The sequence below is a fragment of the Eretmochelys imbricata genome, chromosome 5 (genome assembly GCF_965152235.1).
Source record: "Eretmochelys imbricata isolate rEreImb1 chromosome 5, rEreImb1.hap1, whole genome shotgun sequence".
Lineage (NCBI taxonomy): Eukaryota > Metazoa > Chordata > Testudines > Cheloniidae > Eretmochelys > Eretmochelys imbricata.
The window spans coordinates 59,886,695-59,912,264 of NC_135576.1; the positions used below are offsets into that span (position 1 = coordinate 59,886,695).

The window sequence follows — 25,570 nt, forward strand, 5'->3', positions numbered from 1 at the left end:
CTTGGTATTGTAAAGTTTTTATGAAATATGTCTTATTATAGGATCTTGGCCTCTTCAAATTAGTTGTGTTGTAAGTAATTGTCAATAGCTTCTAAAATAATTATCCAAATTAAAAATAGACACAAACTAAACTCCCCGATATGTTTATCTGTCAATTTCTGTTTCAATAAAGGGTCCTGAATCCAAAAACATAGGTTTTTTTGTTAGTTCAGATTTAGTTCTGGATCTGAACTTTGCTGCTCAGGCCCATCTCTAATACATTTTCATTTTTTTCATAGATCCAGGTGACAAATGATATAGCTTTTAAACTTAAGGAACGCCAAAATAACTTTAGGACACAAGTATTTTAGTTAAGAATTGAACTCTGTGACTCCATCATGTCCACTGATTTGTTAAATTACATTCCTTTTTGTTGAGATAAGTCAGGATCGCATTTTAGCAATAGAACGCCTATTATTGAAGATTCAGAACACAAATGAGGATAGAGATCAATAGATACTACAATTCTTCTAATGCAGTGTGACTTTTTAAAAACTCAAAACATCCAACCACATACCAGATTAATAAATAGCTTGGTTATATTTTAAGTCAGCACAAATGTACACATCTTAAAGGCAGGAAATTTAGTTCACAGGATATTAGTACAAAAGGGTTCAGCGAAAAAGGATTCTTATATAGTATAAGATTATCAGGACTAGACTATCACACTGTGACTGTGCTGGTCTCTAGCTAATCTGACAATATTTGTCGGTGCATTGTTTCAAATCAATAACTAATTAACAAAGTACAAAAGATGTTGCACTGTTTCTGAAGCTCCTTGTTGAAAATGACTTTTGGTTGCACATGGGCAGAAAGGTCGCTTTTATGACATCTTCACAAGTCTTTCAACATCTTGCCACTGTCAGATTAAATTACTTTTAGCAATTAATTGTCATAAGTTAAAACAGAAGCACATTTGTTACAGCAGGTTGTCATAATGACATGGTGAGTAGTTGTTCTGATATGAATTTCTTCCACTGACCCCCTGTCATATCTTAATTTTTTTGGTTGACCTAACTGGAAGATTGGGAGCAAATCTTCTAACTCAAGCAGCACAGGCTAAACCTTGGGGGTCTTTCTGGGATTACATACTGCAGAATAATTGAAAGGAAATTCCATAGATACCTAGAAAACCAGCAGTTAACATTTTTTTAAAGTATATTCAATCCAGGAAGTGTATATGAGTGAAAAAAGTTAAAAAACCCTCAAATATTAGAACTCCACAATGACATAGCTAGCAGTATTGTCAAAAAAACAAAGATTTCACTCATCCCATTTTTATAATATAATATAATCCCATTAACCAACTCTGTTTATTTCATATGTGCCTTAACATAGAAATTTAAACAGATTTAACGTCTGGAAACAACACACATTCAAAATGATGCTGGTTTTTTTTGTGAGGTTTAGATTCTACTTTACTAAGAAACTATTCTACCCTCCAAGTCCATTTTATTGCACCTCTCTTTATTATAATGGGTGCAAATTGTCACTACCATAGCTAATATTCAGCTAGTATTTCTTTACAAAGATCTATGTTTATATATATAACTTGGCCATAACAATTTGCACAAGGCTAAAATTTAATAAACAAAATCCCAATAAAAGAATATATTTATTTAATAAATGTTAAAACATATTCCAACCCTCTGATGGGGCTTTACTATTCCAGCATTTTACTAGGACCTCTCGGAAGAGTTCCAGTTCCCTCAAGCCACTCAATAGTGATATGACCCCTGTGGTAGGACACTATTTTAGAAGAGGCTATGGTTTAGATTATCCCATCTGTTCACATAACACAATGGGTCTATCCTTGTTACACCTTCAGTAATTTGGAACTGACTGGCAAAGGTAAGATGTATATTGCATTAAAGATTTCCCCCCTCCCTTTATTGTGCATTCAAATATTATGTAGGATTAACAACTTCTCTTTGTCAGAAGTATGAATCCTTTAGGCCCGCATCTGTAATGGTTAACTTTAATCCTCTCTAATATGGATTAGTAGTTGTGCCTGTTGACATCAGGAACGGGGTGATGATTCAAGGCCTTCTAAATCTGTATACAGACTTTGGAGTTAAGGAGGAGAACACACAACTCCTGCAGAGTTGAAGACCACTCCAAACAAAAGGCAATAATAAGGACTTGCGCCCATTGGAAGGCAGTATCTGTATATAAAGACTAGTGGTTATTCTGGGAATGGTGTTCTACTTCAGAGCAACAGGCATGGTAGCCTATAGTCTGGCAATACTGCATGGACTTTGGTGCCCTTTCAGAGGGCTTGGATTTGAGGTTAAGGCACTGGACTGGGACTGAGAACTGGATTAAACTTTTTGCTCTACTACCCCACTGCTAATGTGGAGAAGTACCTTATTCTTGAATGCTCAGTTTGAGAAAGGGGATCTCCAACTGGCCCTCATGTGTCTGTGCCTCAGTTTCCCATCTATGAAATGGGGATGGCACCTTTCTGCCTCATGAGGTTATCGGTCAGGATAAATTAATTAATATTTGGCAAATACTCAAATATGAAGGAGATGGATTTAGACGATAGAGTAAGGTGTCTGAATCAGTCAGTAGGAGACCTGATAATATTTAAGCTATAAGGTCTTCAACTGCTGTTCACTAATATGTTAATAAACTTGCAACCCATTTTCTTCCAACATGTCTAACTTCATTCAGTAGGCAAATGGCCACTTTCGATGGAACAGGGTGCTTTTTTGTACTCCTGGAACTGAAAAACTGTTCTGAAGTTTAAAAGAAAAGTTTGGGGACTTAAACTAACAATGTGGACTAGAGCCTTTTTGCTGGAGAAGTAATGGGGAAGAGGGAGAAAGGGGCATATGGACACTATTTGTACCCTGGAGTACAACTTAAAGCACAGCATGCTAAACTATATTCCAGGACTTTTACTGCCCTGTAGAGTTTCCCCATGGTGAGTTAGCACATGGCAATCAGGTGTGCTGTAGATTCACACCCCGGTTGGCTGCACACTACTTCACATTGTAGACAAGCCCTTTATCCCTGAGTGTAATGGAGAAAACCAGCCATGATGTCACTATAAGGCCAGGTATTCAAAGAGGGGGAAATTCACCCCGTGCAGAGAGTCCACACAAGAACTGTATGCCACTTACACACTGCTTTGAAGATTTAAACAGGAGTTCCGCGGCACATAGGCTTGTGATTTTAGCTAAGCTTTGTAACTGAAGTATCAAACAACCAGTTAAAAAAATCATTCTTAAAACATATATTGTGAAAGTTCCTTGGACTTCATGCAGGACTGGCATGGGTATAGCCTCTGAAAGAGAGCAATTTTAAAACACATTGGGAGCTCCACAATAGCCTTGCTGGTGGATCCTGCTAAGGCAATGCACTAAATCTGAGCCATCTCCAAGCCATAAGCTCTTCCCTGACCACTTTTTGGGATACAGGCCCCCTAGAGCTATTCCAGAAGAGATAGGGTGGCAGTTACTTTCTGCTACTGCAGCCTCTCTTGTGAGCGTCTGGCAGAGCTGAATTTAGCTCAGTCGCTATATCTGTGTGTAGCTAGGGAGACAAAGTTTGCTGAAAAGAATATTTCATATGGCAAGGTACTATGTTCTCTGTTAGATCACACTAACACAGCAGCAGTTGAAGCCTATGACAGCTTTATTCCTCAATGTGACTGTCTAGCAATCCCCACTATTAATATAATAAAATTGTATAATCATTTGTAAAAGGCTTCAGTGCTGAAGTGCATATGATAGTGTACATCAGAATAAAAATAATTTAAAAATATTAAAAGATCATCCTCTAAAAGCTTAACAAAAGCAGTCCTTGGGGCAGTTCAGGAAAGGAAAGGGAACAGAACAGGGAAAAAGATGCAATGAACATAGAGACAGTCAACCTTTAAAGATCTTTAAGAGGTCTTTCTACAAGTGGGCTCAAATGGTCTGAGTAGGTTCCATGTATAAAAAGATTCATCATAGCAAAAGTTGAATTGCCCACTTAATACACGATAGTGAATGGTGAATGGTGTTTGACAGCAGGCCAAGATTCAAAGAGGAGATCTCAAATATAGCTAAGCCCTTTACCACTAAAAGCTTTTAAAAAAAAATCAACCTACCCCTTTCTAGCCAGACAGTGTAAATAACACAGAAATGAATGATAGGAGTAACTTCTATCACCAAACATATTTATTTTGCTAGCAAAAGAGAAATCCTTCTAAGAAGGAATTACAGTAACTAAGTTTCACAGGGGACACTCTGCAAGACGGAATAAATAAGAGAACAGATTTATCATGGGATAAGTAAGGCCACAGGCCAGGCTAATTACAGAATTTGAAACATAGCTTTCTATGGTAAAAGTGTGGTCGAATAAACACCAACATTCTTTATTTACATGACTCACTAACTTCAAAAGACTGCCCACAGTAAACACGAAAAGAGAAAGAAATATCTTTATAATAGCAGCCTAGGCCTAGCAGCAAGGCTTCTGTTTTTCCAGGGTTGAAGACAAGGTAGCTCTGCCACATCCAGGGCCGGCTCCAGGCACCTGCGAACCAAGCAGGTACCTGGGGCGGCAGATGTAAAGGGGTGACAGGAGGTCGGGCTCTGGGACGGCAATCCGCCCTCAGAGGCGGCGGGAATTTGGCGGCTCTTCTTCGGTCGCTGGCAGCAATAGGCGGCCGCACCATCACTCCGCTTCCAGCAAGGTTTTTTGTTTTGTTTTTTTTGCCGCTTGGGGTGGCAAAAATGCTGGAACCTGCCCTGGCCACATCCAAATAGCAATGTATTCCAGACCTTTCTCTAGAGTACAGACTGAACTTGCATCGTCCATGAGACTAGAGATATACAATTGTATATCAACACAGAGAGCAGGATCAAATGAGAGATACCAAGGGCAGGCAGCAATGCAGGCCAAAAAAAAACCAGTATGAGGCAGATACAGTTGGCTTCCTGCCTTTTCCTTGGAATTCACTCCTCTGTGTCACTCCACTGGTTCCCTCTTCTCCATCACAAACACAAACTACTCATCTTTGTTTTTAAAGCCCTTTGCCAATACCATATTAAAAAATGCTGGGGCCCTGTGCACTATGGCAATTGGGGACCCCCTCACCTTTCCTGTTCCCTGGGGACTGAGAGGCTTCAGGGGAGTCAGTCCTGCCCCAGGGTAGTGAAAAGCCCAAGGGGGGCGGGTGTGGGTGTGTGCGCGCGCGTGCACGAGTTGCTGTCCCTGGGGAGTCGAAAGCCCGGGAGAGGGGGGACTGGAGACCAAGCCCACCCTGCAGTGACTCCTCTCCTGTTGGGCTGGCCCAGCTCCCTGCTTTGGTCTGTTGGCTCTAGCCACAGCATGCAGGAGTGCCCCCCCACAATGCCCTGCCCCCTTCTTGGCCCTGGGGTGTGTGTGTACATATGTATGTTCTCTCCCCCCCTGCAGTGCATATTGGTTAATCTGGGCCTGCCCTTTGCCCTACTCGTCATCTTTTATATACTGCTGAGACATTGACCACACAGTTCCATGAAGTCAATGGTGCTAGTCTATTTGTTAAGTTTTCAACAAACACCTTCATGCTTTCTGCCTAGACACATCTCATGCATTTAAGGAGCTTCCTGTAAACATCCGCACAGCCACCTCATTGCCCACCTTCAAATCCCTCCTTAAAACTTCTCTCTATGAAATGCCTACAAAAAATTCACCAATGGTTAGGCAGCTGGTATGCTATGACCGTTGCTTCTCACGCTGATCAGTTTTGTCTCATCACCTTGTGCTGCCACCTGTTCATTGTACCCTTTTGTTCTCTCATGCCTTATACTTATATTGTAAATGCATGGGGCAAGAACTGGTTTTGTTATGGGTTTGTACAGTGCCTAGCACAATGGGTCCCTAGTCTATGATTAGGGCCCCTAGGCATTATTGCATTATAAAATATCCCCTCCAAGTCATGGAGTTTTACTGGCTTCTGGAGCTGTTGAAACATACTGAGGCAGGGTTCCTTTGAACCCTAGCAACTCCCTTGCATATCTTCTGCATGACTGCCCCTTGTCTTTCTTTGGCTCTAGTACATGACTGGATACACTGAGGCCAAAGTCTATGGAAAAGGAGGAAATTGTTAGCTAGGGTTTCAAAGGAGGCTCAGAATCATCAGAAATGGGGACTTTGGTTAATTAGGAGATGGTATGGCCATTTGCAGATCCTGCAGATTGCTATAGTCCTGTCTGAAAGCTCTCTCTTCTGCATTCCCTCATTCTTGCCTCCTTCCACAATCTGGCGTGCTCTCAACCCCAGTTCCAGACCTCCAAGTGCTTAATAAATCATTATAACAAAATATGTAATCCATTTTGCTTTTGTTTTCATATTATATCAATATCTGATCAAAAATAGTTTCCAACATTTTAGAGCAACACAAAATATTTTGACACTGTGCAAAAACAGAAGTTTTAAAATATGCTTTTTGGAAGACGACACTACCCTATTCGGTTCCTAACTCAAGAGAGAGGCATTTAAAGCTAAAGTATTATATTAAGACAACTTTGTGATCTGTAGAGTTACTGCTTAAGAATTTAGAGCAGCATTTTGGTGAATCAATTAAATTACAATATAAAACTTTGACACAGTGTTTGAACATATTGCAAAATAGTTCAGCATATTCTGACACCAAATGGAGAGCCACTGCTGTTTATGCTATGTCAACTAGAAAAGCAACTGGGCTCCATTCTATCTTGATGCACAATCCCCACCTCTAACTGATAGTTTGATTGTCCAGATAGATATCACTAACAGAAGCACCACCACAGATATTTGACAAAAGCTTTAATAGCAGAGTCCTTCCACTCTTCTTGAGCAACCTATTTAGTATATCTGCCCTTTTACCAAAGGTACCAAGCATTCCCAAACTTGTGATGAATACTGTTTTTTTTTCCTGTAAAAACTATAAACTATTAGAAGTCCCAGCTATTTTGTGAGGAAGTAGAGCTGCATTAGCTCACTCAGTAGTTTCATTCCCAGCAGTGCCATCTATTGGAAAACTCACTAAAATAATTTAACCTCAGAAAATTCAAGCGTTTGAGTATAAAGAAAATATATTTCAGTCTGGATTAATAAAAAGTCAACATTGCAAGAAATGACGAAGGAATATAACCACACAGAAAAAGAGAGAGCATTATATGTTAAAATTGAAGTTTTAGAGAAGTATGGTTGCAAGACATTCCTCCAGTTTGGAAAGAGAAGCTGCTACTGATCCCTCCCACTTTAAGGGACATGAAGCATTGTGGATCCAATTCAGACTTTTTTTTTTTGAATGAAAGAAAAAAACAGGGCCACTGAGGATTATGTAGTGGGAGAGGTCTGGAAAGACTTAGTTTGTTTAAACCCTGAATTATTTCATTTTGTTGGAGATCAATATTGCTGCACAGAAAAAATGTAGAATGATTAACTATTCAGGAAACCACCCGCACTGATTAGGTAATTGCCCTAGTGCTATATGTTAAATTACACATGTAGCCTTTGGCTGTCCTGTTTTGGCCAGGTGATGCAGTGGTGTTGACATAGTAATTTATAATACCCACTGGTCCAGAATCCTGTGATATAATTTGAGTCATGATAATGCAGCAGCACATCAGAAAACTGCCTATTCTACTTGGGTTTTAAGAAGACATAGTGGGAGTGAACTGACAAGAGTTTCACTGGGGTTATATTGAATGTAAACTAACTGATTACCATTTCTGTCAGAGGAGCTTCAAAAAACTGTATGGTGGGGGGCCTATGAAAGTGATGCAATCACTAGCAACAACAATTGAATAGGTAGACATTTTAAATTAAAACAGGAACAAAGAAGCCTTAAATTTTCCCTTGGTAGACTCCAGGCCTCTGTTTAGTGTTGTTCCTTATATGCTTAACAAGGAATGCAAGCTAAAAAGTGGAGAAAAAGACCTCAGAGCAAATATGAATATCTGCAGCTGGTCTAAAACACAGTTATATGTCTCTTGAGAGAATAGGTAGATGAGAGTATATCAGCCTTGTGCTCTGCAGACTGCCCTGTCTCCCCATTCATTACCAGATCCAATTTAAATTCCTCATCTTCAAGGCCTCAATGGGCAAGGGCCAGACTACCTTTAAAACTGCTTCTTTCTCCACACAACATCAAGAATACTAAGATCCACAAGACAAAGAAGTTGACAGTACCCAGGCCAAACCTCTGCCACTGAGGACAAGGTATTTATGGTGAAGGGTGACCAGCTATGGAATTCACTAAGGCAGGGTCAGAATTGAGTTCATGTCTTTTTTTCCTTCAGAGCTCAATGTAACACGTAGATCTTTTACAAAGGCCTTTCTCCTCAACAGAGGGAGCAATAAGCACTGACAAGTTAAATCTCTTTCTGAAGAAGACCAAAGATTTAAAAAAAAGTTGAATGATGAGAACCTCCAAAGTTAATTAGTAAGGATTACACAATAAAAAAAATTAGAAGGGATATAAACCCTTATGATTCAAGTTATAAGCCAGCCTCTAATTGAAAATGTTAGGAAGAATCTTTCCCTCTTGGCAGGTGATTCTATAATTGCCCACTTCAGGGTTTCCTGCACTTCCCTCTTATGCATTTGATAATGTCCACTGTTGCATCCTGGTTACTGGACTGGATGGACCACTGGTCTGACCTGTTACGACAATTCCTATGCTCCAAAAGCTGAAATTTGTTTTCAGATGAAATGTGCCTTTTTCAATTTTGCACTTTGTTCTCTGTGGTACATTTTATGAAAATGGGAATGGAGGGTTGTTGACATCCTGGAATTTACTGTAGCATGTGCACCTATTCTCAGGAAACTTGCGTGCATTCTTTTCTTACCACTGAACAAATGCTGTCATCCTCCAGATGCCAAGGGCACAGTCCTGATACCTACTATCCAGCCTCTCTAATTTTTTTAAATAAATGAATATTTGATTAGAAAGCGTGATTTTTCAGCATTTCTAAGAAATATGGGTATATTTATTTCCCCAAAATCCATTTCCATATCTGAATGCCTCAATTTAAAACAGTTCTTCTGGCATGACAGATGAACAGTGTTTACCTCTGGAGACTGATTCCAGTAAATCAGACCCCCATCAAAGTTTTTCACAACAGAGTAAATTCAGATTAAAACTGTTTTCCTCAGATATTTAGATTATTTCTTGTGATTCAGAACTGTTGAATTGTAAGTGGCGATCACCAAACGTCAGAAGTTCACAACACAGCACTATAAGGCCAAAAGTAATTTTCATTAATGATGACTACTGGGTGGTTCAACTAAAAAAACATGGTGAAAGTGTGAAGGATTTACGGGTGACCGTTTAAAATTTTTGATAATGGGATAGCCCATTTTTCTACAGATCAGCTCAGATTTGTCCCTATTTGGAACTAGATTATGCCCTAGGCATCAGAAGGTGCACTTGGAGACCAGCGGACAGGGTTGCACAGCAGCTGGAGCCTTCAGGAAACATCCTAACCAACAAAAGTCCTTGTGGGTGCTCCCAGATAGAGCACACCCCCTGATTTGTTGCACCAACCTTGTAAAGCATGTACAGCATATGCTCCTGTGCTCCTTGCTAAACCCAGGTGCCTTGTATAGTCCAAAAATCACTGAACTGACCTTTGCCTCAGACCTCATTATTTTCAAAAGCACCCTGTCCAGAATAGAAAAAGAGCAAAAAGACAAATGGCAGGACTCTCCTCTGAGGTACCTGGACAATAAGATTACAATTTTAGTTTTTAATGTGGATGGCCATTAGGGAGTCCATCACTTCTGTCAGAATATAAAGAACACTTAATTACCAATAATTCTTCTTTACCAGTGGATCTTGTATCTGGCTGTGGCTCAGATAATCCACTATGAAGTTTAACAATCCTGCAATCTGAATGTCTGAAAGTTGAGGAGATTTCTTTAGGTCCAGAAGAAGGTATCTGAGACCTATGCTGCTCCTGCTCCTTGATCTGCTTCCTCCCAGTTGTAGATATAGGCAAATCACAGTCACACTATTCATTTGATCTCTAGCCAGGTATTTTCAAAGTCCCAATCAACATAGTATCTAGGCCTCTCACAGCTTTCCCAACAGGTGATGGACAAAGTGGCAGAAAGAAATTCAAACTGCTATGGTCTCCAAGTGACCTCCCTTGGATCCATCAACACTGCAACACATGGTGGCCAAAATACACATTCCCCATCTTGTCAGATTTGTGTCTATTAATGTCACCATCCCAGAGAGATGTTGAGGATGAACTGTGGCAAATCTTTTCAACCTACAGTTTAAGTGAAAAAAGACTTGAAGATGTTGGTTTACTTCCTGGTGCACGAGGTAGTTCCACTCCTAGACAACCTATGGCTCAAAAGCCAGAGTAAAAACTAGCCCAGAGATCCACTTCTATGCAAGCTGTCATTATCCTAGTGCCCGAAGACACGCCCATACTATGACTGAGATCAATTATACAAATGTGCAGCTTCACTATTTCTGGTTCATACCTATGAATTTAAAATCTTACTTTCAAGTAGATCAGTTTTTTAGAGGGAAAGTGGGAGATTTTTTGACCGATCTCACGTACGTCCAAAAGCAGGATTGGCTGCTTACTTCAAGGTCCACATCCCTACCTGATTTCACCCAGATTAATCAACTGATAAGTTACAAATAGATAAGAGATCATTTTTCTAGATGGCAGGGGACAGGACACCATTACTTTGCTGAAGTGCAAAGAGCTATGACCCAGACTAACACAAGAACTCTAAATTGCCAGCGACTTCTCAGTCCAAAGAATCCCCACAGGAGCAATTTTAAACTGTTGAAGACTGAAGAGAAGGACTGAGGTTTTGGGTTCTACAGGTATGGTCCTGGCTGGAGTTACTGAGCCCCATTCATAGACCAAAGTTGAACTGCTTCTGCTATCTTATTTAAAACCATATTTTACAAGAATTGTGCACATTGCAAGCACAATTGGCACAGTACAACACCCCGCTCATGGTCCCTAACATAGGGGGATATGTTGGAATGTCCCAGCTATGTCCAAATACCAAAAGACCTTTCAAGACTACAGGCAGCCAGGTACAACTTAGAGGAGGTCTGAGGATGCTTTAATTTACACCAGGATCCAAGATGGCCCTTGAATTGAAGAATTAGGGGTTGTAGAAAGGTGCTCTCTCTCGGATCCTGTGGTGAGTATAGCTTGGCCTAACCAAAGAATCAGACCCAAAGACAGCCAAGTCACTATTGCAAATATAGACTAGCATATGACTCAAAGTAAAGTGGGCAACAGGTTGCTAACTTCTCGTGAGACAAGTTATATTAAGCTGCTCTAGATTGTTATGGTTAACTGGTTCCCAGCTGAGAAAGTCTGAGCAGAAAGTTCAAGTTTATTGTAGGGGTGGATGTTTCTTTGTGACCTCCTACTTAGATCTTTGTTTTGGCCAGATTTTCCAACTCCACAACAATCTGAGTATCAAAATACATAGACGTATGTGTGTGTTTGTGTTTGGGGTGAGGGGAAAGTGAAAAGTTATTATTCTTGTTTTGGATATCAATTGAAAGGATATTACCATTTTGATTCTATTGGATAAATGATAAAGAATACCTGTAGGGAACAATCTGCACTGGCAGAGGGATGGACTAATGACCTAAGAGGCCTTTTCAGTCTAACTTCTATGGCTCTATAATCAAAGATTGGCACTATCTGAACGTAAGAAGTTTGAATAATTTTATTCACCTTTGTCTTGAACGAGTGGGTCTGCTTTCTGCTGAGCCAGTTTTCTTTATGACTGGCTCACTAAGTCCCCAGTTTTACTTAGCCTGAATCTTGAGGGAAAGGAAGGATGACTTGAATGACCTATAAGAGTAGATGATTTTTTTAGAACAACAGGAGTACTGTCGAACTCATGGTGGGAGTAGAGATGCAAGCTGATTTTTCCTTTGGAAGCTCATACAGCTTGCCTCGTATTTTAGGAGCCTGATCTAACAATACATGGTTTGCCAGTATCATGAAATGAAGTGTTTGATAGCCAGGAAAGCTGGATGGCCCTGATTTATTCCTCTTCTTTGATTAGCTGCACTTCTGAAATGCAGAACAAAAGAAAGAGTACTGCAGAATAAGGAGTCAGTATCACTCTCCAAGAGATGCAAAATCTTCCTCCTGTGATAATTTGCTTTTCTGATCTCCCTCTTGCTCAGGGAAAAGAGGACCAATGCAACTATTCTAGATTAGTAGATGCAAGACACACTGTAGGAATGAGCCCGTACTATACCAATATTAATAAAAAAGCATAATTTCAATAGATATGGAATGTGCAAAAGCAGCCAATTTATATATGATTCAATACTATTACATTTTTAAAATATACATAATTTGATTAAGTATTTATTTAATGTATTTATAAACTTGGTATCTACAGAATGAACTACTAAGAACATTTTTAGTTACACAGAAGTTATTGTAGGATTCTGAAAGCTATCTGTGTCTGTACACTCACATACTTTTTCTCTTCTTTTAAACTCTTAAGGCCTAATGTTCCTAAATGGTTGACCTAAGGACAAAGACACTTCAACAGTTTATACTCCGCTTCTTCCTAATCCTTTCACTGAGAGGCTTTGCTGTCCCGTAGAAGTAGCAGACGGTTCACTGAAGTGGAGGGGAGTATTTGGGCTTTAAAATTTAAATACAGTATCACTAATCTAATTTGTTTTAAAAATACGCTCCCCCTCCCCCCAAATCACACACTTTTACATGGAGTAAAAACCACTAAAAATAAGCATTTATAAAAGAGGAATGATAGGCGACCTGGGCCTTAGCTCTGCCACAGACTTTTGTGAGCTTGGCCAAGTCACTTGACCTCTCAGGAGTTGATTGCCTGAGCTTGCATGTAACTGTCTCTCTTCTGCTGGGATAAAGTTAGTTTTGCACTGAGCATTAGATGTTCTCCACTTATAACTGTTGTCCATTACTGCACTGCAATAATATATCTTTTCCTATAATTTTTGAAGACACCAGGTTTTTGGCTTACTCATCCTGGCAGACAGTGTTTCAGGCCACATAAGTGAATGGTGTTTCTTGCTTCTTATACCTGATAAAGACTGGGAGGCAGAGGGACTCAGACCCCAATCTAGGGAGGGATAGCTTGGTGGTTTGAGCATTGGCCTGCTAAACCCAGGGTTGAGAGTTCAATCCTTGAGGGGGCCATTCAGGGATCAGGGGCAAAAATTGGGGATTGGTCCTGCTTTGAGCAGGGGGTTGGACTAGATGACCTCCTGAGGTCCCTTCCAACCCCGATATTCTATGATTCTAGGAAAGCAGTTAAGCATCTATGCAACTTTAGGCTCATGAGTAGTCTGTGATGAAAGATACATTATTGACTTTCATAGGTCTAATTCATATGCCTAAAGCTACACACATAATTACGTGCTCACTGGATCAGGGCCTTCCTTCCTTCCACAGAGAAGAAATTAATATAGCCAGTAGGGACTGATGAGAGCTTGTTCACAAAAGGGCCCAATTCCTCAGTAAAAGATTTTGGCCATTTAAATATCAGTATTCACAAGCACCTATGTCTTTGTGGCTGGTGGGATGTTGTGCCATTCCTATAGAACAATGAGCAGCAATAGCATGCCCTTTCCCAATTACCTGCAAGGGTTTCCTGCCTGCTGGCATTCATTTGTAGTGATTGAAGTGTTTACTTTATATTAATAAAGTTGCTGTCTTTTTACCACTTTTATTCTAAATATTGGTATATATTATTTTATTTGTCCAGGCCCATGGAAAAAAATCAGTTTGCTTAAATTTACCAAACACATACATTACTTCCTTTGGTCCTATAGTTTGACTGATTATGGAATATTTGTCAGTTTAAACTCTTCAAGAAAAGGAGAAAAACACTAAATAATGAATAAAGAATAAGCTACATCAAAGCATCGTTTAATAGATGGATCAATAATACAGAATACTACTACAAATTGTAATATTGTTGTGAAAGTTATGTATGTGCATCATGTATCCTATAATAATGTTTTATGATCCATGCAGTATACGTACTTATGTCGGGTATGATATTTAGCATGGGCCGACTACTGATTTACATTTATGAGTGTCTTTCAACACAGAACAGTCACTTTCAGTGTAGAAATCTGCAGGGAATGGGAGATGGAGGAAATGATAATGTTACATTTAAGCCTATATTCCATTTGCATAGGTAAAGGCTGTGCTAGGGGCCAACACATTCTGAGTTTAGCTCAGCAATTAATGAAAGCTGGGGTACTAAGGTTCTGCGGGAAGCATTAGCCAATATGTACAGCAGCTGCCTCTGGTGGTCTAAGAAAAATACTAATTCTATACGCAGGGGGTGGAAATACGTTTTTTAAATGTATGTACGTACATATTTAGCTATTTGACTCAATTTTCAATCCAACACATTAAAAAACAGATGCTTTTAAAAAATGATCTGTTGGCAATATGCTTGTTAAAATCTGATCAGTAAGAATATTAAAATTCACTATGCATTAATTAACACATTATATGAAAGTAAAATGTCTTTGTTTCATCATTTTACAAAGTATTAGAATCAATGCTGATCATCAGGGAGTTTTTGCTTTGGTTTCTGTTGCTGAAAAAGAAACTAAATTTATAGGATTATTACTAAATTGATGACATTTTCTGTCTTCACTCTTGAATTCAGTTGGCAGATGTTTTCAAGAACAAAAAATTCTGTCTTATTACAAAACATATTAAGCAGGTTTTCCTGCCATAATGTCTGACATGATGTTTATTGCCCAGACCAAATCAATCCCCTTAACAAGCTATAATGTATGCCAGCAAGTACATTATTTCATAGTTAAGGAAACTTACTGCATGAAACAATAAGTACTTTGATCTCTAATGCTCTACTCTTAATGTAGTGCACAATCTGCTGGTTAGTCATTCTATCTATATTCATCTGGTAAGTAAAATATTTTATACTTTTAAATGTTAATCTTAAATGTTTAGGTCTCTGCTTTTACTTATACCCGTGTATCTTGCACATTTACATTATTTGAAATAAAAATTAGAAAATACTTGAAGGAAATGTTCATTTTAAAAAGAAGTCAGGAAAGAGACTAGCTCAAATAACAAAGTTAATTTTTTTCCAAATCTTAGAAATACTGATTATGTAAATTAAATCATCCACTCAGAGACAGCTTTAATTTGTTCAATCAACACTTATTCATCACGCCACTGTAGGTCTAAGCCAGTGGTTTTCAACCTGTGGCCCGCAGACCCCTGACGGTCCACAAACTATGTCTAAGGGGTCCATAAAAGGTTACCACCACCATAGAATAGTAGTTTTCAACCTGTGGTCCACAGTGCATCCCAAGACTGTGTTTAATATTTCAAAAGGGGTACACACCTCCATTTGAAATTTTTTAGGGGTCCACAAATGAAAAAAGGTTGAAAGCCACTGGTCTAAGTGACCCAGAGATCATAACTGAGGTTGTCTATTCCCAATAACAAACAGTTCATCAATTTTGCCAATGCATTTGGCATTAACAAATTTTCCTTCAACAACAGATAGGTCTCTTTTCTTTTTACACCTGTTTGTACTTCAGTAAACTTATTTACCATGGCTAGTGTGAGAAAATCTTATTTCTTTACTAATCTTGGATCTCCCCTCTCTCTGTGACAGTTTACCCAATGACAGGTTTCAGAATAACAGCCGTGTTAGTCTGTATTCGCAAAAAGAAAAGGAGTACTTGTGGCACCTTAGAGACTAACCAATTTATTTGAGCATGAGCTTTTGTGAGCTACAGCTCACTTCATCGGATGCATCTGTAGCTCACGAAAGCTCATGCTCAAATAAATTGGTTAGTCTCTAAGGTGCCACAAGTACTCCTTTTCAGTTTACCCAATGGCAAAATAGATATAACAATGCTTACCTGCCTTACACGGGTGATATAAGGCTTAATTAAGGTTTGTAAAAATGTTTTGATATGTACTGTAGAAGTACTTCACCACTCTATAGTCTTTTAGAGGTCCCCAAATCCCATAGAATAAATGGTGCTCTTTATTGCTAATGATGGTTCAGTTTTCCTTCGAGGCTGATAGGCAAGTGAATTGAAATTGTTTGTCTAGGCATTTAACAATCCAAACCTCATTTCACAAGACTCTGCACTGGTGCCTATTGATAAAAATGTGAAGTAACCTTTCAGATTTCAGAGCCAACACCATCAGGTGACATTTGCATTCTTTTGGTCTATCCTGCTCCCAGTGAATTCAGTAGGCACAGAACTGGGCCCACAACGTATACTGCACATGAAGACTTCTGCTGTTACTTTCCATGCTTAAAAAAAAAAGGCAATTTCAGTACTCAACTTTGAAATAAGTCTTCATTGGATAAAGAGAACAGTCAAAAACTTGCATTTTACATATTCTTAGGGCTTCATGAAACCACTATGTGTGTTCTATTAGGTAAAATAGCCACAAGTAGAAAGATACCATAGACAGGAAAGAAAATGTGAAAGGATCACTGTCATTAAAAACTAATGTTAGTCCTAATACCAGAACTGGATTGCTGGGGTAAGGCTTGAGAACTGGCCTAACCAGTGTATGCTGCCTTTTCATGAATAAGGCTGCCTCTCTCAAAGGCTGGGAATGGCTGGTCGGCAGATTGGTACAGTTCATAAAAAGCAGTGCCCTTCTGGTCACTTTCCACGTACATCTGTAAAGGTTCTTATTGTTTCTACACTCAGGAAAAGAGTTTATTTCCTGAAAAGGTATACTTTTTTATGTTTGCTAATGATTCTCCCAAGCCAAGTGTATGAAATTTTTAACTAGGCAGTAAAGCTATAAATCAATGTTATGTTAAAAATTAAAATTATTCTAACACCTATTTTGTTGCATGTTTCTCTATTTCACACCAGAATGGCATGCAAATTCTTACTGTTTTAACCGTACTGTGGCATTTCTGACATGTTTTAATGTTGAATAAAAATGCTAACTTTCCTAATAAGGGCCTTGAAAATTGCATGACTCTGTCTAGAATGCATAATGCACAGTATGTATATGAAGGAGAATGTGTCAAAGTGCAAATAATATTGTTTGTGCCCCCTGCAGAATTAGAAATCCTTGGGTAGCACTGTTATAACGATCCCATGCTGCTAGCATTACAAAGTGCAAAGGTCCACTGAGTAAGAAAAGAGCAAGGGACAGAGTTTCCTCATTACACCATTCTTGAACTATTCTAGCTTAAATATTTATTAAGATATTAATAACTCTCTCCCTTTATCTGCCTTCAGAAGCTTAGCGGAAATACAATGGACGGCTGCTCATATGAAAACAATACATTATAGGGTAAAACTGCTACCACACAAGATGAACACCAGTATTTTGCACAATACATTATTAATTCAGCAGGTAATATATTAAAAATTATTAGGCTATAACTACTGCCTCCCAAGTATAAGAACACAAAATAATGCTGTAAATACATGCACGACATGTTGTGTAGCTAATATGTTACCAAAGCTGTATTAGGTGTTTCTTATGTATACATCTACTTATAAAACATTTTACAAAGTCTTCTTTAAATCAGTGTTTGTAACACATAATATGTTCTTTTGGGGCTTATTTGAAGTTCCTCTTTGAAAACAGAAAGCAATATTTGCAACTCTTCCAAAACTTCCCATTCAATGCATGACAAAAAAATATCAATACAAGAGTCACTCACTTTAAATGAACTCTTTAAGACATAAGTGAGTAGCGTGTCTATATTTTTTTTAAAAAAATAGCCATTATTAATGTAAATATGTATACTAAATATAAAATACTTCAGCACAAGATTTAGTATTTAGTAAGGGCAAATTAAACTAAAGTCAACTTACTCTAATATACAACTGCAGAGTTTCTTTTTCTTTTTGAGGGTTCCGATACTTTTCGTAGAAGTCACGTCGCTTCTTTGTTTCTTTCTGGATTTTATCTTTTCTTTCTCTCTTTTCTGCAGGTTCATCTGAGCTATCAGAGGACAGCTGTACTTGGGCTTTTGTCTTTTCCACTTCAATATAGTTCTCATTGGGATTCAGTACTATTACTCCATAGCCTTCCTGTTTCAGAAAAGACAAAATAAAAGATTAACAGAAGGATTTAATCCTGGAAATTGCTTTCAATATATTTTATTGTTCTTCATAAAATATATTCTAGTGATTTCATATTGGACAAAAGTATATTATTTAATAGTAATATTTTAAGAAACTTGAAGCGTTTCATTTCTGTAACTAAGGGGAAATATATTGATATGTGTATCTGTTTGTGGATACATATATCTCTATATCTACATTCACATAACCTGCCTGTTTCACCTTTTAAAAACAATTTTCAAAATGTGTTGGTGTTAGCTTTATATTCATAACTACATGTTATTTTATATGATTTTATCAGAAAGCTACTAGAACTAAAAAACAAAACATTATTATAAAAACACTACATAATGGCTAACAAAGTGTACGTCCAGCTAATAAAACTTTTACAATAGAATGGATATCTTTCAAATAAAATCTCTGGAAACTATTTAGCACAGCTTAAAATAGTAACAACCTTTTGTCTAGGTGACCACCAGCATACGATGCACAAACTGATAGTGACAGTAACCATGAATCAATATCAACACTGATTCAGCAATACCGCTTACAAGTCAACTCTGTTAGGGTAGAATGACTTAAGTACCACTTTAAAACTGCACTGAAACTTCTTTGGGATTAAGTTATGTATTGTATTCTGCAAACCCAGAGAAAACTATGCTGCGTATGATATTATGATTTTAAACATCTGTGCTATATTTTTGTGCCTCAAGAAATGGAACTGTTGAAGAATACACACATTTATGTAAGAGAAATAAATTCTCAATGAAACAGCTATTTGTTTTTATGTAATGTAAAAATAGGTTTAAAATACTGACAATCAATGAAATATAGTAACATTTCTGTGAATAAAAATATTTTAAAAGGGGGGAGGGAAGAGAAAAGGACAAACAGTTAACAGAATGGGCTCCAATTAAACATAAAACACTTTTAAATTAAAAAAACTCTATAATAATAAATCCATATTTTGTATTAATTAGCTATCAAAACAACATTATTTCTGCCTTTTTAGTTAAACTTCCATTTTACATTCAGGCCAAGTGAGAAGATCAAACAAGTCTACATACCTAGCTGGCCAAAGTAAACCAAATCTACACCAACAAAAGATACTTTATATGGTCTTGCTTTATTCTAATCTGTATAGCTATTCAAAAATCTTGTAATGCATTGTGATCACTGTCAGGTAGACAGATTGTCACTTGGTGATTTTCTACAGTTGGACACACTCGACTAGTTATTAAAATCACATTTGAAGGAAGTTCCTGTCCCTCTTCCTTGTGCCTGTACAACTTTTCACGCCCTTCTCAAATTTCTGCTATAACTTCTCCTCCCACCAAAATTAAGTTAAAGGACACTGCTGCACTCTGCTAAACAGGGTGAAATAGAGGCATTCAATACACTGTCTCTGGTGTAAGGAACATAGTCAAAAAAGGTCACCACAGGCCAAAGAGAAAATTGCCTCCTCACTAGATTCTGTACCATAAGTAAGTGGTCTCCTGTCATGTTTCTCCCCTGCCCTCTCTTCTGAGTGAATTGAACTTAAAAAAAAAAAACAAAAACAAACCTGCAGAAAAATCAACAAAAACCACACCACCATGAAGCTTTGAAATGCAGCTATCCCATAACTGGATATTATAATAATAAATAAATTACAACAACATTATTATTATGACTAGAAAGAAGAAATACTGTATTATTATTAAATGCATTTTTCAACTTTTAAAAATGAATTTAAGTTTATAAATCTATAACAAACACACCACAACACAGAGTAGTGCTTTAGTAAACCTATGTAAAAATATTAGTGAATTAGGAGAGTTGTATGAAAGTACACTTTTTGTGCTATGCTAAATGGAAGGAAGAAATGATGAAGTTTTCAAAACAAACTACATGAAGTACTTTGGTGATTGTAGCCTGCAGTGTAGAATGCTTTAGTTTGTTGTCCATCTTCTTGATCTGTTCATTTTGAGTGCAGACATTCTGTGTATTGATTCTTTTTGCTTTCTATACAAAGCCAAATGCAAAATTCATGTATTCATTGTGGTTTTATAAGTGTTGCTGAAATTTGAAACTCTATGTCCACTAAAATCTGGCCACAAAACAGACACATAAATCTTCAAAGAAGCAGAATTTGTCTAAGTTATTGATTATGTAACTGAAAATTACATGAGTCATTTGTCCAATTTTATGAGGACACAATGTCAATTTTTCACAGAGACATCAAGAGATGAAAAATGATTCCATTTTTAAATTCACTACTACATAAATCAATTAAAGGATTTTTATCAATTAGATTTTAAACAGCATAACATGTCTCTCTTTACATTTTTAACTTTTTATTTTTTTTTCCTTTTCAAACAGCCTTTTCCATAGAGCAACACTACAATAATTAAGTCTGAGCGTAATCTGCCAAACAAGTCTTAACACTTACTGTTATAAAAAGATTTTAATATTGTTTTATCAGAAGTTACATGTTTTCATTCCGTGTTTTCTATTTTTCTTTCATAATCACTTCAACCCAAGTTGTAAGACATAAACAATGGCATCAACAAGAGAATTTGAGCTAACATAATATACTGACTCATATGAAACAATATGGATATACATTGTAGCATCTATAACTGCACCAGAATTTAACCTCTATCAGGCTATACTACACTGTACAAACCTATTTCATCAAAAATGAATCCTCATCTTTAAGTAAAAGACCTCCCTCATGCTGCTGACCTATGAAAACGATGTGTTTCTTAGGATCCATCAATGTCTGGAAAAATTATATAATAAGTAGCACACATTTGCACTATCAAACTTCATAAAGATATGCACTTATTAAAATTTACAACAAAAAAGTGCAATCAGAAAATTATAAGTAGAGACAAAGAGCTAAATGGTCCACTAACTTGTAAATATCCATGGGGTTACACAAGGTGACGTCAATGCAGAATTGAACAAACAGAAGTTCATGTAGTTTAAAAAACTGAAAATATTCTTTATCAACTACAAATAATAATCAGTAGAGTTGATCACAAACCATTAATATGGCTCTAACAAAAATGGACAACTACTATTTAAAATTATATTCTATAAAAAGCCTGTTCAGAAGTGTAACTCGCATTCACTGTAATATCAATAGAGAGGCAAACACTAATCTCGCTTTCAGCCTAGATACATATGTAGTGTTATTAAAAAATTTGACATGATGAAGTCTTTCATTAAATACATACATGTTTCTAGGAAAATTTCTTAAGACTGTTCATTTGTAAAAAGTTAGATATGTTATTCATGTGTATAACGTTGAAGTAGCTTTTTTCTATATATCTCCTTTGTACAAATGGAAAAACTGCTCTGCTGTTGAAGTTATTTTACACTACAAAGTTATACTTTGTAAACTGCTATATTTTAAGCATTTGTAATTAGATTGGTATAATTTTTTTCTGTCTCAAAACAGAATAATCCCCACAGTTCTTCAACTGATTGTTACAAAATAATCCTAATGTACTACCATATCTGAGAGAAGAAATGTGTGTTTTAGTTAATTAACTCCAAGTTTGTTTACATAGTACATCTGTTACTAGATGTGATAATCAAGACAGATATTGATAAAAGTAAACTTCATCCTTTAGTTCAATGGATGTAATTGTACTTTCTCTATCAGAGTAAAGTAGATAGGCTTAAATTGCCAGCATCGTAATAGGTATTTCCCCAAATACTATTGCTTCAGAAAGGTAAGTTAAGAACTCATAGTCCATACAACTAACTGCTCCCTGAGGTTTAAGAATTGTAAAAGAGCACTGCATGCGAGCTCTAGTTTCAAGTCTATAAATAGAGTGACAAATATATAATAGTTCACTTATCATTTATCCAACAGATGATTGCTAATGGGAAAGCAGACAGGTGTTGGAAAGCACAAAAAATCATAAATAAGAAAGCTTGGCAATAAAAGTCATATAGATACAGAAGTTCACTAGTCACTGAAATACAGCAATATGAAATAGGATGATACTTTTGTCCTTTATTGGAACTTTACACGAGATGTTTGAAACTGAAGTTATATCCAAGTTAATTTACCCTGTTAGTCAGCAATAGTAAGGTCAAAGCCAATCTAAAATATTTGAGCTAAATTCTGAATCTTTTCAAACCTCTTGTGGCTGACTAAATGAATAATGAGCTGAAAGCATTCAGCCCTGCATATTAATCCACCAAAATGGGATGCCATATGTGACCAGAGAGGTCAGGGGCTAGAGTGGAATCCCTTGACCTGTGTAACTATCTTTTTGGCCTGTAAGTAAGGATCTATAAGAGATCATTTTCCTGAGCTTTATCAATCTGATTTTTCAAGTTTAGAATTCTATTTAGACTGTTTGCAACAAGATCAGAGCTAATCCTCAAGGGAAATGCAACTCAAAGTGTTCAGGTCTGTAAACTAAATCTGCCCATGGTTAAAATGGACATAGCAATGTCCATTCATCTTTTTGAAAGATGTATGTTCTGTTTATTTCCCATCTTTTTCATGAGAAGGGTACATATATGTCACTGTTACAACATCCTAGGTGCAACAGTGGGATGAGGTCATGACAACCAATCAGAAGTCACTAGTGAAGCGTTAAAGTAAACATAGCTGTTGGAGATGCAGCTCAGCTTGAAAAATGCCCCCTCCATTATTTGAGTAATTTTCTCAAGACGTGACCTGAGACTGAAAAGCCTGAAATGTCAGTTGACTCTGTTTTGTGTTTCGACCCAATGTGCATTTTGGCAACTGCACCCTGCTAACACTTTGTAATATTTTCATCCCAGCTACACCTCAACTCTTAGCTCCCTGGATTCCAGGGCTGTGTCCAAGTGTCTAAAAATGCCGTGGTACTGCCAAACATACATTGTCCCAGTAAGTTCCCAACTTAAAATACCTCATCAAGTTAGGCAGGAAAAGAAAACATGCCACAAAAAGTTTTTAGAGGACCACCTGTTGTCTATTATTTTTACATAGCACTTACTCATAAATCATAACACAGGGTAATTAATCAAGCTGTCAAAGAGAAGGTCAAAGGTTATGTGGGAGAGTCAGAAGGTCATGCATGGGCTGATAGAGGTCAGGGTCACACCGCATTCCTCATTATCAAGTTGGGATGAGAGACGGCCCAAGCAAACAAAAGTGAAAGCAGATGGAGAAGTGAGTGGATAAAAAAAAAGAAAATTTCACAAACAAAAAGAAAAGTGAAAGAAGAATGTCAGCTGCCTTCAAATAAAGAGGAGAATAGAACAGAAATACTGAGATGTTCTCAAAAGGTTTCAAACAACATAAAGAAACTACAGTTTGATTAAATACACTTAATATTACTTTCTCTGATCGATCTTCTTCCATGTACCAAGCAATATTACTGGGTTCTGTAATATTTGATTTGATTCTGTTACACATCTTGAAGTTAGTATTTTCAAGGTGAATTAGACAAAAGTACACGATTATCTGATGAAGGTTGATTCATGTATAAAATTACTTCTAAATGCTAGTTTTCTTCTTTCAAAATGCTTATGGATATAACAAATTGATGTTCAATAAAAACTTATAACTTGTTTGAAAGATATGTTAGAACTTTACTTTTCATACACACAAATACAAAACCAAAACATCATAAAAGTCCCTTTGGATGACACAAGAGTTATAAAATATTCTATCATTACACTGACCTGAATTAGATGCAGAATACTGTGCAAAATTAGCTGTCACCCTTTCCTCAAAATCTTTGTTAATCTCATTTTGAATGTTTGCAGCTTTATCAACACATGCATCAATGTCAGCTCCTTGGTTACTGAACCGCTGTACTTGGAAGAAGATATAATTAAAATGTTTTGGCACAGAAAAGGTGAAATTGTATCTTCCCCTGTTCCCTCAGGAGTCTGTAAAACATGTAGGCTATATTGACAAACACATACCCTTGTCTAGAGCCCTGTCATCCCAGGTCACCCAACTGTTATTTATTTCAAAACATTCACTTTACACTTACCCATAGTCACCTGCTGTGTTACTAACTTTTAATGGATATTAGAACTATAAAAAATAAACCTTAAATTTCTTTTTGTGACTACTGCCTTCTAAATCTTCATTGTATTTGGTCCATATCTAGTTGCATCAAGAATTGTATTCATCTTATTTTACCATACACTACCTTTATTGTAGTAAGTATACATCATTCAGTTCACGTTTTCCTTTGTTATTTGGTAACCTGGTGTTAATGCAACTATATGAAACAAATCAATAATATCACAATGTTCAAGATTAAAAACCAGATAGTTATTGTATTTTGAGTCTACTTTTGAAAAGTTTTACACCTCACATTCTCAGAACACACATGACTTATAAGGTCGGTAACTCCAGAAGCAATATTTTGTAGTTTGCTTCTATCCATAATCAGTGACCCAAATGCCTCTATGTGTAAGCACTGTCACCCTAACTATTGTACGATGTGCACTCCAAAACAACAAAATTGGACATTCCAAAGCCTTTTCTATATATTTTGAGTGTGTTATTCTTCTGAATGCCCACAAACTTCATGCAGATCTACTGTGTGCACCACTCCTAATATGGAGTTTCAGTGCCTTTTCAATCACTGCCTCATTTCACCATATTTTAGAGTATACAATTAATTTCCAATGGAAAGTAAAACAGCTGAGAAATTTCCAATTTTCTACAACACTTGCTTAAATCCATGTGAATTAATCTAAAATAATTATTTCCTTCATCAAACACTGTTTCTTATAGAACTGTCCTCAGTCACGTCAACATCCCATAAATATGAAATTTGGACTCTGTGGAAGCTGAATGGGACAGAATTCAGCCCAACAACGCTGAGACAGGTTGTAATGCTGCAATACAAACATTCCACACTCACTATTGCATGCTGGAATAATAATTGCTCCCCCCTCCCTACTCCCTATATGCGAACCTGCGGTTCTCTGAATTCATGTAGTTACTCCCTTGGCTAGGCCCCCACAACCCTCTCCATGCCATCTTATTTGGATCTGGTGTGTGTTCCCTCTGTGCGGGGAGCCCATACTTCACAGGCCCTATGCCCTCCTCCATGCAACTATTTCCCTTTCTCCTTTCCATAAAGATTATAGGGCTCCAGTGGAGTGCAAGATCTTGCATAAGACCTCTGTGCAGCTGTGAATTTCACCTTGAGAGAACTACCTCCATCAATATTTTAATGGAAAGGGTACATAGTACTTAGCACTTTACATTTTCAAAGCAATACATAACAAACAGAACAGTAACTAATCCGCACATGATACAGATGAGTATTGAGTATCATTAGATCTATTTTACAGACAGGGAAACTAAACTAGGGAGGTTAAGTGACTTTCTGAAAGTTACACAAAAAGTAGTAGCAGAGCTGAAATTAAAATGCAAGAGTTTCTACCTAAGGTATTTTGAAGGTGGGCATCACTTTTACAGTC

The 25,570-nt window shown here is 37.2% G+C and overlaps 1 protein-coding gene across 6 annotated transcripts in view; it reads right to left on the bottom strand.

Annotated features, from left to right (window-relative positions):
- Positions 1-25,570, bottom strand: part of ARB2A (ARB2 cotranscriptional regulator A) — a 363,023-nt gene that overhangs the window by 169,396 nt on the left and 168,057 nt on the right. For all 6 annotated transcript variants that reach the window (XM_077817192.1, XM_077817193.1, XM_077817189.1 and 3 more), the window contains one exon: positions 17,870-18,088. In XM_077817192.1, the coding sequence (XP_077673318.1) occupies positions 17,870-18,088 (219 nt within the window). The remainder of the gene's footprint in view (positions 1-17,869; positions 18,089-25,570) is intronic.